The sequence below is a fragment of the Plasmodium berghei genome (genome assembly GCF_900002375.2).
Source record: "Plasmodium berghei ANKA genome assembly, chromosome: 13".
NCBI lineage: Eukaryota > Apicomplexa > Aconoidasida > Haemosporida > Plasmodiidae > Plasmodium > Plasmodium berghei.
In genome coordinates, this window is record NC_036171.2 from 172,204 (window position 1) to 186,376 (window position 14,173).

Here is a 14,173-nt window from a genome sequence, read left to right on the forward strand (position 1 = left end):
CGCTCTTTAGAATTTTGAGTGGAACCATATCTTTAAATAGGAGAATAATATATAGCAACTTCTATAAAATATGCACTAATATTTATAGGTTATAAAATTAGAAATATATTATATTAAAAAAAAAATTATCATTTTACAAATTTATTTTATTTTTATTTCTTTATATTTTCATTTTTTTTATTTTTTACATTTCATCTTTTCACTTAATCATATAATTTTTTGGGGGGGAAGATGCTTTTCATCTATGCTCAATTTGGCTGCATTTTATTGTCGCTTCGTATTACTATTATATTTTTTGTATCTTATTTTTTTAACACTATTTAAATATTTATATAAATTATACATCCTTATATGCTTATACAATTTATGTTTTATTTTTTATAAGAATAATAACCTCATGTGGGAATTTATATTATTGATTTTTATGCGATATATTTTATTGTCAAAAAAAACATCAAACGAATTGGGAATATTTTATACGATTGCTATAGTAACATTTATATAAAGAAAAAAAAATATTATAAATTTACTGTATTAGTATTAATGTTGTATTCACAATATATATATTGGGTGTATCAGCAAACAGAAATAGTGTTATTAACAAGATGAATGCATAGCTGCAATCATTCCACATTGATCGTCGAAACTTTATGTACAGACTATACAATAAACCTCCAAAGCACTATATATATTCAAACACACAGTTAAAAAAATAATGAAATAATTACATAGATGATTGTATGAGAAATGAAATTATAATATTTTTCAGTATATAGAAAATTATATCTGTCAAATTTGTAACTGTTTGTTTTTGTAACATTTTTTATGAATAAATATTTGTGCAAACCAATAAGCGTGTGAGCACATATGCCTATTTGTCTGTTCAATTGCGAACTTAAGCATGTAGGCAAAAAAATTAAATATCGTCTTACATAATAACCCAAGTTATACATATCATCAGATAAGTATTCAATTATAATAATATATAGATATACAAATGATAGGTATACTATCAAATAAATATATTGGATATAAACAAAAATACATAAAGCCATGAAAAACAGAATAAATAGCAAGCTAAAAGAAAACACATACCAAGAGTATATCAGCAAATGTGATACTTATGATATCTATGAAATAGTGAATTATATTAAATCTAATACATTTTTTAGAAAATACACTAACTCAAATAATATTCAAGAGGATGAGGGAACAAAATACAAAATCAACTATCATCTTATTGATGATACAGTGAGAACAAAAATAGACGAATTATTTAAAAAAGAAAAAGCATATTTAAAGAAACATACAGAAAATGAAAATTCAAAAAATGGAAAAACAAATCCAGATGAAACAAAAATTAGTGAAAAAAAAGAAAAAGGATTAATATATTTGTATAATGCTTGTGATAATATTTTTAAAAATCAAGACAATATAAATGGAAAAGATAAATTTATAATTATAAATAATGAGAACAACATGAAAAAAATAAGTGAAAACAATATAAATGAATTACTAGTAGAAATCGTATATACAATATTTACTAAAAATGAAACATTGGAAAATAATATGCTAAATTTATTAGGAGAAAGTAATGTAGATCTTATAATTAATATAATTAAAAATAAAGATGAAATAAAAAAAGACATAAAATTGATAAGTAAACAAGTAGATATTAAAGAAAATACATTAGGAGCAAATTTTTTTATAACCAATACAACAAAAAATACTAAAAATAATAAAAATATATTAACTAATAAAGAAAATATTGAAAACATCATAGAATATTTTATAAACAATTTTGAGGACAATTATTTAGATAACGTTAAAAAAATTTATTTACCTAATGAAGAAAATCAACTAGAAGAAATAAATGTTCCCCAAAATACCACTTACTCATATTCAAATAACATGACAAAAGTAAAAATTAATAGATTGCCAAATATGATTTTTGATCAAAATGAGTTAGTGTCTGTTAATGCTTTACCATTTTGGGCAAAATATATTTTTAACTTTCAATACTTTAATTATGTACAATCAAAAGTTTTTAATGCTGCATTTAAAAACAATAAAAATTTATTAGTATCTGCACCGACGGGATGTGGTAAGACAAATATAGCTTTGCTTGTTATATTACAACAACTTATTTTGCACTCAGAAAAACACGGCATTAACCTGAACAAAATTACTAATATGCATTTAACTAAAAATGGATTGTCCCCTGAGGGGAATGGATATATAGAAAAACATGGTACCACTTCTGGAAGGCTAAAAACAATAAAAACAGAAAATAGCGAAAATATAGAAATAGAGGAACCAAAAAACAAATTGGAGGGGGAAAATATCGATATTAAAGGAAAAAATGACGATGAAATATACGAAATATATAATGATATTAACAAATTCGAGGTTGGAGAATCATCTTATGATGATGATAACAAAAGTGATGTATCTAGTACGCCAAAAATTGGCGATAATGTGATTAATCCAAATGATTTTAAAATTGTTTATATTGCCCCAATGAAATCATTAGTATTTGAAATAACAACAAATTTTAGAGAAAAATTAAAAATATTTAATTTGAATGTTTGTGAATACACAAAAGAACATAGTCTTACATCTAAAGAGTTAGAACTTGTTCATATAATTGTTACTGTACCAGAAAAATTAGATATACTTCTGCGAAACAGCAGTTATTCATCTACAGTTTCCGATGAATCGTTAATAAAATCTATAAAATGTATAATACTTGATGAAGTTCATTTATTAAATACAGATCGTGGTGATGTAATTGAAACAATTGTTGCACGATTTTTACGATATTCAGAAACTTCGCAATCTATGAAAAGAATAATGGCGATGTCAGCTACTTTACCAAATTATAAAGATGTCAGTGATTTTTTAAAAGTAGAAAGAGATATGTGCTTTTATTTTAATGAAAAATATAGATCTATACAATTAGATAAAACACTATATGGTATACATGAAACAAATATGAATAAATTAAATTTAGCAAAAAACTTATGTGCATATAATGAAATTATAAATAGTTTAAAAAATGATAAGCAATGCATAATATTTGTTTGCTCAAGAAATGACACTAATAAAACAATTGAATTTTTAATTGATCATGCAATAAAAAACGATGAAATCAATTACTTTACAAATAATTTATACACAGATTACGATGTAAATAAAAGAATAAAAAAATCTAGTAATATATATATTAAAAAATTCTATGAATATGGTTGTGCAATACATCATGCTGGCATGTCTAGATATGATAAGATATTAGTAGAAAATTTATTTAAAAAAAAAACTTTCAACGTTTTATGCTGTACTTCTACACTTGCATGGGGGGTTAATTTACCTGTCCACACTGTTATTATAAAAGGGACTAATTTCTTTTCATCTGAAAGTGGCAAAATGGAAGATTTAGACATATTAGATATTAATCAAATTTTTGGTAGATGTGGAAGACCACAATATGAAAGCCATGGGCATGCTATTTTAATAACAGAAAGGACAAAATTATATAAATATATTAAACTATTAACAAATAATACAATAATTGAATCAAACTTTTTAAAAAATATTGAAAACCATCTAAATGCTGAAATAAGTATGGGAACAACCAAAAATGCACAAGATGGAATTAAATGGTTAGAATATACCTACCTATACATTCGTATGAAAAAAAACCCTTTTTTATATGACACAGATATAAAAAATGATAGAGAATTATACGAAAAACGTAAAAGCATAATTATAAAGGCAATCAGTAATTTGAGCGAAAATAAGCTTGTAAGAAGAAGCTTAACCAATGATTTTATCGGAACTTTTTATGGGCATATAGCTGCTAAATATTATGTAGATTATAAAACTATAGGAATATTTGCATCACATATTGAAAATAATAATTATGCCGAAATAATTGATGTTATAAGTAAAGCAAAGGAATTCGAAAATATACAAATTCGAAATGAAGATATGAATGATTTTATATATTATAAAAATAAATGTGATATTAAAGAAAATTATGATGAAAGTAAATCTATGACATTACGTATATTGATAGAAATGTATTTGAGAAGAATACAAATAAATAATTTTTCTCTAGTTTGTGAAATTAATTACATAGTACAAAATATAATTAGAATATTATATGCTTATTATGAAATATGTTTAAATATTTTAAAAAACATATCGCATCTAATTATAAACACACATAATTTGATTATGTCCATTACAAGAAGGCTACCAATTGATTGTGGACTGTTCAGGCACTTTTGTTACAAAAATGAACTAATGGATAAAAAGTACGTTCATGCAAGCAATCAAGATGAAAATAAATATAATAGTAATAGAGGGAATACCATGAAATTCAAGAATAAAAAAAGTTCCAACTTTAACAATGATGATCAAAAAGAGGAAAAACAATATTTGATCGATTCTAATTTAAACCCAATCGATATTAATAATAATGAAGAAGATATATATGGTGAAAATGTAAGATACCGAAAAAACCAAAACTATACAGTATACTTAAAAGAAGCGGCAGTAAATATATTAGAAAAAAAAAAATTATCTTATGAAACTATTGCAAATTTAAGTAAAAGTGAATTGTTCTTCTTCTTACGAAATGAAGTATACACCAAACAAATATTATATTATCGAAATATAATACCAAATTTATACATTGATGGATATATTCAGCCGATTACTCAAACCATTATGAAAATTAACTTAAATGTTCAACTACAAAATACAATATGGTCAGATCAGTGGAATAGTACTAAAGAAGATTTTCATATATTTTTATTAAATACATTAAATAATGATATTTTATATTTTCAAAAAATTACTATACATAAAAAAGATAGAAAAAAAATTCATGATATTTCATTTGAATTTCCAATAACTAATATAATGCCTTCACAAATTACTGTCCAATTTTTATCTATGAATTGGTGTAATCTATCATTCGTTCATATATTTAACACAAACAATTTATTTATAAATCAAAAAATAAATGTATTTTCGGAAATATTGCCTATTGTACCTTTGTCAACTGAAGTTATGAATATCCCTAACTACATTAAGTTCTTTTCCTTTAAATATTTCAACCCCATACAAACACAAATTTTCCACGCTGCTTTTCACACCGATGAAAACATATTACTTGGAGCTCCGACTGGTAAGAAGAAATCAAAAAATATAAGTGATCATATTTTTTGGGTTATCTTTGTGTCATTTTTAATTTTTTTTCTATCTCTCATTATTTTACTTTTCCCCCCACTTTTGTTTTCCCAGGTAGCGGGAAAACTGTCATAGGAGAATTATGCATTTTAAGAAATCTACTAAAGTATGAAGATCATAGATCGGTATATATATGCCCAATGAAAGCGATTGTAAATGAAAGATGTATTGCTTGGAAAAATAAGTTTAAAACATTGTTCAATAAGAATGTAATTGAATTGACAGGAGATAAAAACGAACACAAAGATAATATAAAAAACAGCCATATAATAATATGCACTCCTGAAAAATTAGATGTAATATCTCGAAATTGGAAAAATAAAAATATTATAAAAAATATTAATTTAATAATATTTGACGAAATACATTTGTTAGGGCAAGAAAATAGAGGGGGGGTTATTGAAATTTTAGTAAATCGATTCAAAAACATAGAACATTATTTAAATAAAAAAATAAGATTAGTTGGATTAACAACTGTTATAACAAGTGTTGATGATTTGATTTTATGGTTAGATGTAAAAGAAAATTATCTTTTTAATTTCCCATCCTCTTGTAGAATAGTCCCATGTAAAACACACATTTTAGGGTTCAATCAAAATGCATACTGCCCTAGAATGTCGGTAATGAACAAAGATGTATTTGATTCTATTAACCAATATGCACAAACTAAAAATGTTTTAATATTTGTTTCCTCGCGAAGACAAACAAGACTTACTGCTTATGATATAATTTCTCTAAACTTAAGTAGCCATAATTTTAATTTTCTTCATCTTGAAAATTTATTAAATGATAAAAATCATATTAAATTTTTGTTAAATAAAACTAAGAAAATTACTGAAAAAAAAAATTCTTTAAATACAAATAGTCTTACTTCTTATATTGCTAATGCAACTGGTCTAAAAAATGAAAAAATGATAGAAGAATGTGGTAAAGATTCTGACCAATTTGACTACAATTGTTTGTTTAATAAAAATTTATCTGAACAAGAACAAATTCATGTACAAAATTTAATATTTCAGAATTATTTAAATATAATAGAAAACGAGCATTTAAAGGACTTATTAAAATATGGCATAGGTATTCATCATGCTGGTTTAAATGAAAGTGATAAAAATATTGTAGAATATTTTTTTCTAAATAAAATAATACAGATTTTAATATGTACCTCCACTTTGGCATGGGGAATAAATTTACCTGCATATCTAGTTATAATAAAAGGTAATGAATTTTATGATCCAAAAACAAAAAAATATAAAGATATATCTTATACAGACTTATTACAAATGATTGGAAGAGCAGGGAGACCTCAATTTGATAATGAAGCTTTAGCTATTTTATTAGTTCATGAAAAAAGAAAAAATGCTATTAAAAACTTTTTATATCATCCAATGAATATCGAATCGAATATTATGGAAAATATAAATGAACATATAAATGCAGAAATATGCTCAAAAGTTATACAAAACAAGGAAGATATGCTTACATACATAACAAAATCATACTATTTTAAAAGACTTTTTTCGAACCCTTCTTACTACATAAAAGATGTTCAATATATTCAACTCTTTGAAAATAATCGATTATCAAACCAAGCAAAAAAAGCCATATATGACCATATAAATAAAATCATAGAAAATACAATCGAATTTTTACAAAAAAATAAATGTATAGAAGCAGTACAAGAAGATTATATTCAACATTATCATTCTACCCCCCTAGGATATATAGCATGCATATATTATACAAAATGTGAAACTGCTTATTTATTTTATAAAACGATAGAACAAAGTATTGCTCCAAATGCAAATTTGTATAAAGATCACAAAATACAAACAATTCCCATTGCTCAGGATCAAAATACATCTGAAACAACGAAAACAGATATAGAGAATGCCGAAAATCGTAAAGAGGAAATAATTGACCAAGAAAAACAAAACGAACAAAATAGTGATGATAACAATAATATTATAAAATCTGATACCTCGTCTCCATCAAAAAAAAAATTAGACTTTTATGGATTGCTTGAACTTATTGCACAAGCAAAAGAATTTGATGATATTCCATTAAGACATAACGAAGATAAATATAATGTAAAGCTTAGAAACCAAATACCACTAGATATTGATATGAATATGCCAAATGTTAAAACATATCTTTTACTTCTTTCACGTTTTTATGAATGTACATATGAAACTGTTGATTATCATATCGACCTAAAATTAGTATTAGATCAACTAGCTAGGGTTATAAATAGTTATATCGATATATCTTTACTATTCCATAATTATACTTATATTAAAACATTAATTTTAATTTTTCAATGTATTAATCAAAAAATTAAACCATATACAAACAACCTATATACTATTAAAGGCATTACCGATAGTCAAATAAATAAACTAAAAAATTTACAAATCAAACATATTAAGGATTTAATCAAATTTGATAAAAACTTCTTATACTCACTAAACATATTTGATACATCGCAAATAAATTATATTCTTAATATACCAAATTTAACCACAAACATTAAATTATACCAAAAAAATGGCAATATCGATACTCCTGTAGATGGTAATATTGCTATTGGCATAGAACCAAATAAAATTAACAATTTTACAAATATAAAGCTTGGAAAATATTCCAAAAATGAAAATAAGTACCATTTCAAAATAAAGTATTATGAAAAGAATGAAATATTGATAAAAGTTTTTTTTAACATTTTAAGCAACATATTCAAAGAAGCAAATACAAATTCGACCGTCGTTTCAAATCCTCAATGGTATGTCCTTTTTATTTATTCGAATTCATATATACTTGCATGAGTATATGCTTATTTTATCCTATGAATTGTAATCGTTTTTTTCAATTACTTCCATAATATATTATTCTTTTATCTTAATACTTTTCTCTACTAATTCTCACAATTACTATTTTATTTATTTTTTTACACTTCGGCAGGTATGCTATACTCCACGATTTTTCACAAAATCAATCAATATCCATCAAACGATTTAGCTTACCATCGTCAAAAAAAATGTCTACAGTTTCATTTACGTAAGAAATAAACGCACCATAAATAGTACACTATATATTTATATAAATTGCAGAGCCATTTCAAATTATTATCGTTTATTATTGACATTTTATATCTTTTTTGATTAAACATTATATAGGCTCGAGTATATTGAAATAGGAAATTATAATTTCATAATTTACGTTCACAGTGATACATATTATGGACTCGATTACGAGGTAGTTTAAACAATTAAAAATAAATACAAAAATCAATAAATTTCACATTCTTATATATTTATTGCGTATATTAGATAAAAATGATGTCATTTAAAAGTATTTAATATACATCTCTATATATGTATTTAACTTTCCATTTATAGGTATATTTAGATATCCAAGTTGAATAAATTGGAAAATACTATAATTTTGACATTTTCTAGTATATATATAGGCATTCCCATTTTTCTTACCTCTTTTTTATTATTTGATGTACGATTATGTTAATGAAATATAAAATAATTGCACTGAGTAATTAAGCCATTAAGCAAAATATTTAATCACAATACTATGTTATACCATTTTTAATAAATTGTGACCATTTTCCACACTATGATTCTATGACATTGTTATTTTACGACACGATCGTTTTAATATTATTATTTTTTTCATTTATTTTTATCAATTATTTTTTGGCATTATTATTTTATTTTATATTCCACAGTTTCTCCGATTTTAGACATTTATTCGTTCATTTTATTCCCATTTTATATTTTTCCATTTTTTCTTCATTTACTTTGCTTTGTTTTTTTCTTCTCACTTCAACTGTCTAAAAATGGAAGTTGATTGGAAAGAAACTTTCGAAGAATTAGTAATATCTTTAAGACATGAAACACACCCAAAAGCCACTTTGTTTGAAACTGCTATTTATAATAATGCATATTTGGATACGAATTATTATGAATTTGAAAAAAATATTTTAATAACAGAAGTATATATAAAAATTGTTCATAATAATAATACAATAAATTTAGACTTATATGATAAAATAAGTGTTAAAAAAGAAGATATACAAATAAAAAATAATAATCAATGCATAATTTTAATTTTAAAAAAAAAGGAAAAAAAATTATGGGGACATTTATATTTCTTTTCTATGTTTGTAACCTACAAAAATTATGTATACCCAAACTTATTAAAATGCACAAAAGAAGAAAAAGATAAAATTATTTCACTAGAACACAAATTCAAAACTTTAATTAACAACAGGAGAATTCAAAGTATAGGCCATCTTAAAAAAATATTAAAAAAAAATAAGTTACTTAACGACGATTTTTATAAAAAATTGAAAGATAATGCACAAAAAATACAATGGGAATTAGAAAAAAAAAAAAATGAGGATTTTAAAATTCAAAAAGAATCTGTAAAAAAACGAGCAGTAGATACGATTTATGAAGAACTAGATGAGAAAAATGAAACAGAAAGTAACCCATATGGCGAAATAGACAATAACCAAAACAAACCTAAAATAATTGAATCATTATTTCTAGGAAATGATAACACAAATAAAGTAATAAAGTTAAAGTTTACGGAACTAAAAAAGAATCAACGCCCAGCAAGAGAATCCAGAAATTTAAAAAAACCCTTAGCAAATTACTCATCAACAAAAAATTTCTTTTTGATTGTATTAATTGAAAAAGCTAAGAAACTTTTTTTTAAAAACTCCGATTTTTCAAGTTCCCTTGAGACATTGAAATCAATAAAGGATAATATTCAATCAGGTAAAAAAACGTGAAAATATATTATTGTAAAATTATAGCTAACTATGAATATCTTTCACTATAGAAAATTTAATAAAATATCAATTAAAAATATATGGGTATATGCACATACGTTTGTGCACAAAAATGTGCATTTCCCCCCTTTTCACATTTGTCGGGAATAGTTTTACGAATTTATAATTGTTTTTTTATTTATATATAATAGTTCTTTTATATAACGATGTGTGGATTTTATTTATCATTACATACACAAATATATGTATTTGACCAACACACTTATATTTTTTATGAAAATAGGTGCAGAACTAATCTTGAACGAGCATATAAAAGTTTTAAGCAATTTATCCCTATTATATCTCTTAACAAATGATTTAAATAATTGCATTGATTGCTGTGGTAAATGTATAGACTTAATAAATGAAGAAATAAAAAATTACAACACTGAAGAAGTATATATTGATGAAGACACGATTAAACATATTACACCATCTAAAATAGTAAATTCATTAGATGATATCAAAAGCAAAAATTATATTCAGTATTTGTACATTATATATGCTATTGTTGTTGTAAGAAAAATTTATGCTATGATAAAAAAACCGGAAGTTATAGAAGATCTAGAAAAATGTTTTAATTCCATAAAGGACATAAAAAAGTTTCTACCTCATTACTTTTATCAGAATATAGAAAATGATATTTTCAATTTACGAAATTCTTACTCATTAGATACTTTACTCCATGTTCAAGTATCTGGTAATTCCCCACACGATGGAAGCATATATATACATATTCTTATGATCATGCAAAGACATTTTATAAGGAATCAAAATAGTTACCATATTTTTATTTTATTTCTTTAAAATAGGAATTGACGAAATAAAGGAACACCTACTAAAAATAAATAATCTAATGGATGATAAAAAGATACCACATAACGCGTCTTTAAATTTTTACATATACTTGAAAAGATCATTTTATTTAAAAAAACTAAATATGTTTTATACAAATATTATAAATATATTTTTAACACTTTTTTGCATTATAGATAAACAAAACAAAATATATAGCTTTTTATATAACGTCGATGGATTCAACTTGACACAATTTTTACTTGACATATTCGAGTATATTTTATTACTAAAAAATAATAGTATTCTTTCAGCAAAAGTCGTAGAAATGGAAAATTTAAGAAACCAAGCTAAGGATAATAAAACATATCAAATAAATCACCATATAATCAATGAGGAAATTATTTCTGTTTTAAAAATTTTACTAACACAAAATTACCACAGTGAATTTCAATCAGATTTAATTAGCAATATAGCGTTAAACAAAATTATGAATTTATTTATAAATAAAAATTATGACGAAATATGCAGAAAGGAAGCGATTCATAATAATGATCAGATCTCAATAAGTGAAAAAAATGAACAATCTCAAGGAAATGATGAGACAAATCAAAATACAATAATAAATGCATCGTACAAAATTTCATTACCCTATTCAAATATTTATTTCAAAAATATTTTATATAAAATAAAAAAAAAAAATATAACGATGAAAAATATAAGTTATCCCAGTTTAAAAACAAACAATTTGGATATAGAAATATATTCAAATGATGAAACTTATAAAAAAAAGATAGAAAACATGTCTGAACTTTTAAAAGTCAATATAGCAATAAAAATTATAAAAACAATATGTTATTCATTTAACTTGATACAAAAAATACATAAAGAAAGTATACCAGATAAAATCCATTTACGAAATGTTTTGCATGCCTTATTAATAGATCTTTCTTACTCTATTTGGAAATCAAATAATTTATCTCAAACTGAAAATATAGTTAGTCTTTTATTTTTATACCTTAACTTTTCTTTTGTCTATAAATATGATACTAATGAATTTATTATTGATACACATTTTAAAAAAAAAGAGGAGTCAAGAAATTATAATTTTATGATATTAAAGGATATACAATCGCAAAATCATGATACCAACACGGGTTGTAATATTTCTACGGATTATATAAAGCACATTGTAGAACAAACATTTATTCATAATTTTTTTGCTGATTATAAAAAGTACATTGAATCAACGAAAAAAAAAGAACAGGCTAAAAAAACACAAGCATCGCATTGCTACAACCATAACAAAATGATCTTAAACACGATGTATTTAATAAAAAAAATAAAAAATAATATAAACAAAAGAAAAAAATATATCAAAATCATCGATATTGAAAGAAAATCTCTAATTAATAAATTTCCAGAAGAAATATATCATCAAATCATCCCTTTTTTGAATAATAAAAGTTATTACCTTAATTCGATTCAATATAGCATATTACTATTAAGTTATAATTATAAATCCACAATTACATCATCATTTAATTTAGAATATCTAAGCGTTTTAAAAAAATATTTTACTATGTCTTTTTTTCTCAAAAATTACCAAAAAAAAAATATACACTTGAACAAGGATACACCTATAATATATCAGTATCTTCTGAAAAAATATTTATCATATTTTACGCAACCGTTTTCTATTAATTTTAAAACCAAAAAGCGAAACACATTTTTACAACAATATAATACGGAAAATTCCGAAAAGTACATAATTTCATACATCCAAGCAGTTATACGAAAATACAAAAAAATTAAAATTTTTAGAAATATAAATTACTGCTTAAGACAAATAAATGCGGATAGGATGTTCATAGAAAACTCAAAAAAAATTGTATGTCACATTCGTTTTTTCCAAATTTAATTTTGCTAACATATATATGTATATATTTATAAACCTCATTGCATATGCACTAATAATTCGAGAAGATGCATTTCGAAATCTATGTTTTTTAACAAATTAGTATAAATAATAACCATTTTATAACATTATTTAGAATAATTATTTTGCTTTCATCTTTCATTTGTTTTTTTATTATATTTTTTTACAGCTTACAAGATATATAGATGTGTTGGCTCTTGATTTTCATATATTAAATTGCTTTTTACAATTTAGTGAACAAAATTTATCGCCTCATTCATTGATTAATAAAGGAAACACAGGTATATATATTATACTTATTATTCACATTCAAATATATGCAAATTTTTATTTTATGCAATTGAGAATTTAGATGGATATATTAAAAGACTATTTTCATACACATAATATTTGTTCATTAAATTTCTTAACGCATTCAATTTTTTTCATTTTCTATCATTTTCAGATTTATGCTATTTTGATCATAAAATGATACAAGAAAATTCACTTGAAACATTTAGCAAATGTAACTTTAAAAATGTTGTTAAACATTATTTCATGAAATTCTTAAAGGTGAAGATTATTATTTTAAATACGAAATCCTTTCCTTATTAATTGAGATGAAATACCATTAGATTGAAATTATTAAAACCCCAATGTCATTAATCAAAAACAAATAAAACGTATATACTGTATAATATATAACAAAACGAAAGGAAAATATTTGTCCTTATAAATGGAATAATTTTATTCTTATTTTGCGTTTTATTTTACTTTTTTGTGCTACATAATATAAGGTGCTTTAAAGCTTTGTGCTACTCTTTTTCATTTAGTATACACTAAGAAATAATTAAAAGAAATGGGATATACTTTAAGGCTGTTATGATTAATCCCAAATGATTTTTTTATTTTTTTATTATATATAAAAATATTTTATATATTATATGCATCATTAAAGGGCCAATACAAATTTTACTATGCATACAACAAAATTCCCTCATATAATTTAATTTTGAAAAAAAACAAATACAAAATATTAAATGCAAGTTATTTCATTTCTTTTATTTTTATCTTTCCTTTTATCTATAGTTTATTTAGTAATTCATGAATTTTAAAATAAAGACCCAAAGTCATATGCGAGTAAAGTTAATATATATTTTTTTGGATAAACGTAAAACTTATTTTGTTATATACAAAATATTATTTTTTCATAATCCATATTCTTAAATTCTTTATATAATTAGCATATATATAATTATATGCATTTTTTTTTGTATTTTGGTATTTTTTTTGCATTTTACATTTTTTTATTATTTTTTCCATTATTGCCTTATACTATTAAGTCAGAAGGA

The 14,173-nt window shown here is 23.3% G+C and overlaps 2 protein-coding genes across 2 annotated transcripts; both read left to right on the forward strand.

Annotated features, from left to right (window-relative positions):
* Positions 1-1,053: 1,053 nt before the first annotated feature.
* PBANKA_1303000 (DEAD/DEAH box helicase, putative) lies at positions 1,054-8,684 on the forward strand (the record flags this gene model as incomplete). Its single annotated transcript, XM_034566602.1, has 5 exons — positions 1,054-5,197; positions 5,314-8,041; positions 8,221-8,316; positions 8,436-8,514; positions 8,658-8,684. The coding sequence occupies 5 exons, from the start codon at positions 1,054-1,056 to the stop codon at positions 8,682-8,684; spliced, it is 7,074 nt and encodes a 2,357-aa protein (XP_034423183.1).
* A 425-nt stretch (positions 8,685-9,109) lies between these two features.
* On the forward strand, positions 9,110-13,436 carry PBANKA_1303100 (conserved Plasmodium protein, unknown function; the record flags this gene model as incomplete). The annotated part of the gene is made up of 5 exons (XM_034566603.1): positions 9,110-10,055; positions 10,353-10,808; positions 10,921-12,794; positions 13,012-13,123; positions 13,288-13,436. 5 exons carry the CDS (start codon positions 9,110-9,112, stop codon positions 13,434-13,436), a joined length of 3,537 nt encoding a protein of 1,178 aa, XP_034423184.1.
* Positions 13,437-14,173: the final 737 nt, after the last annotated feature.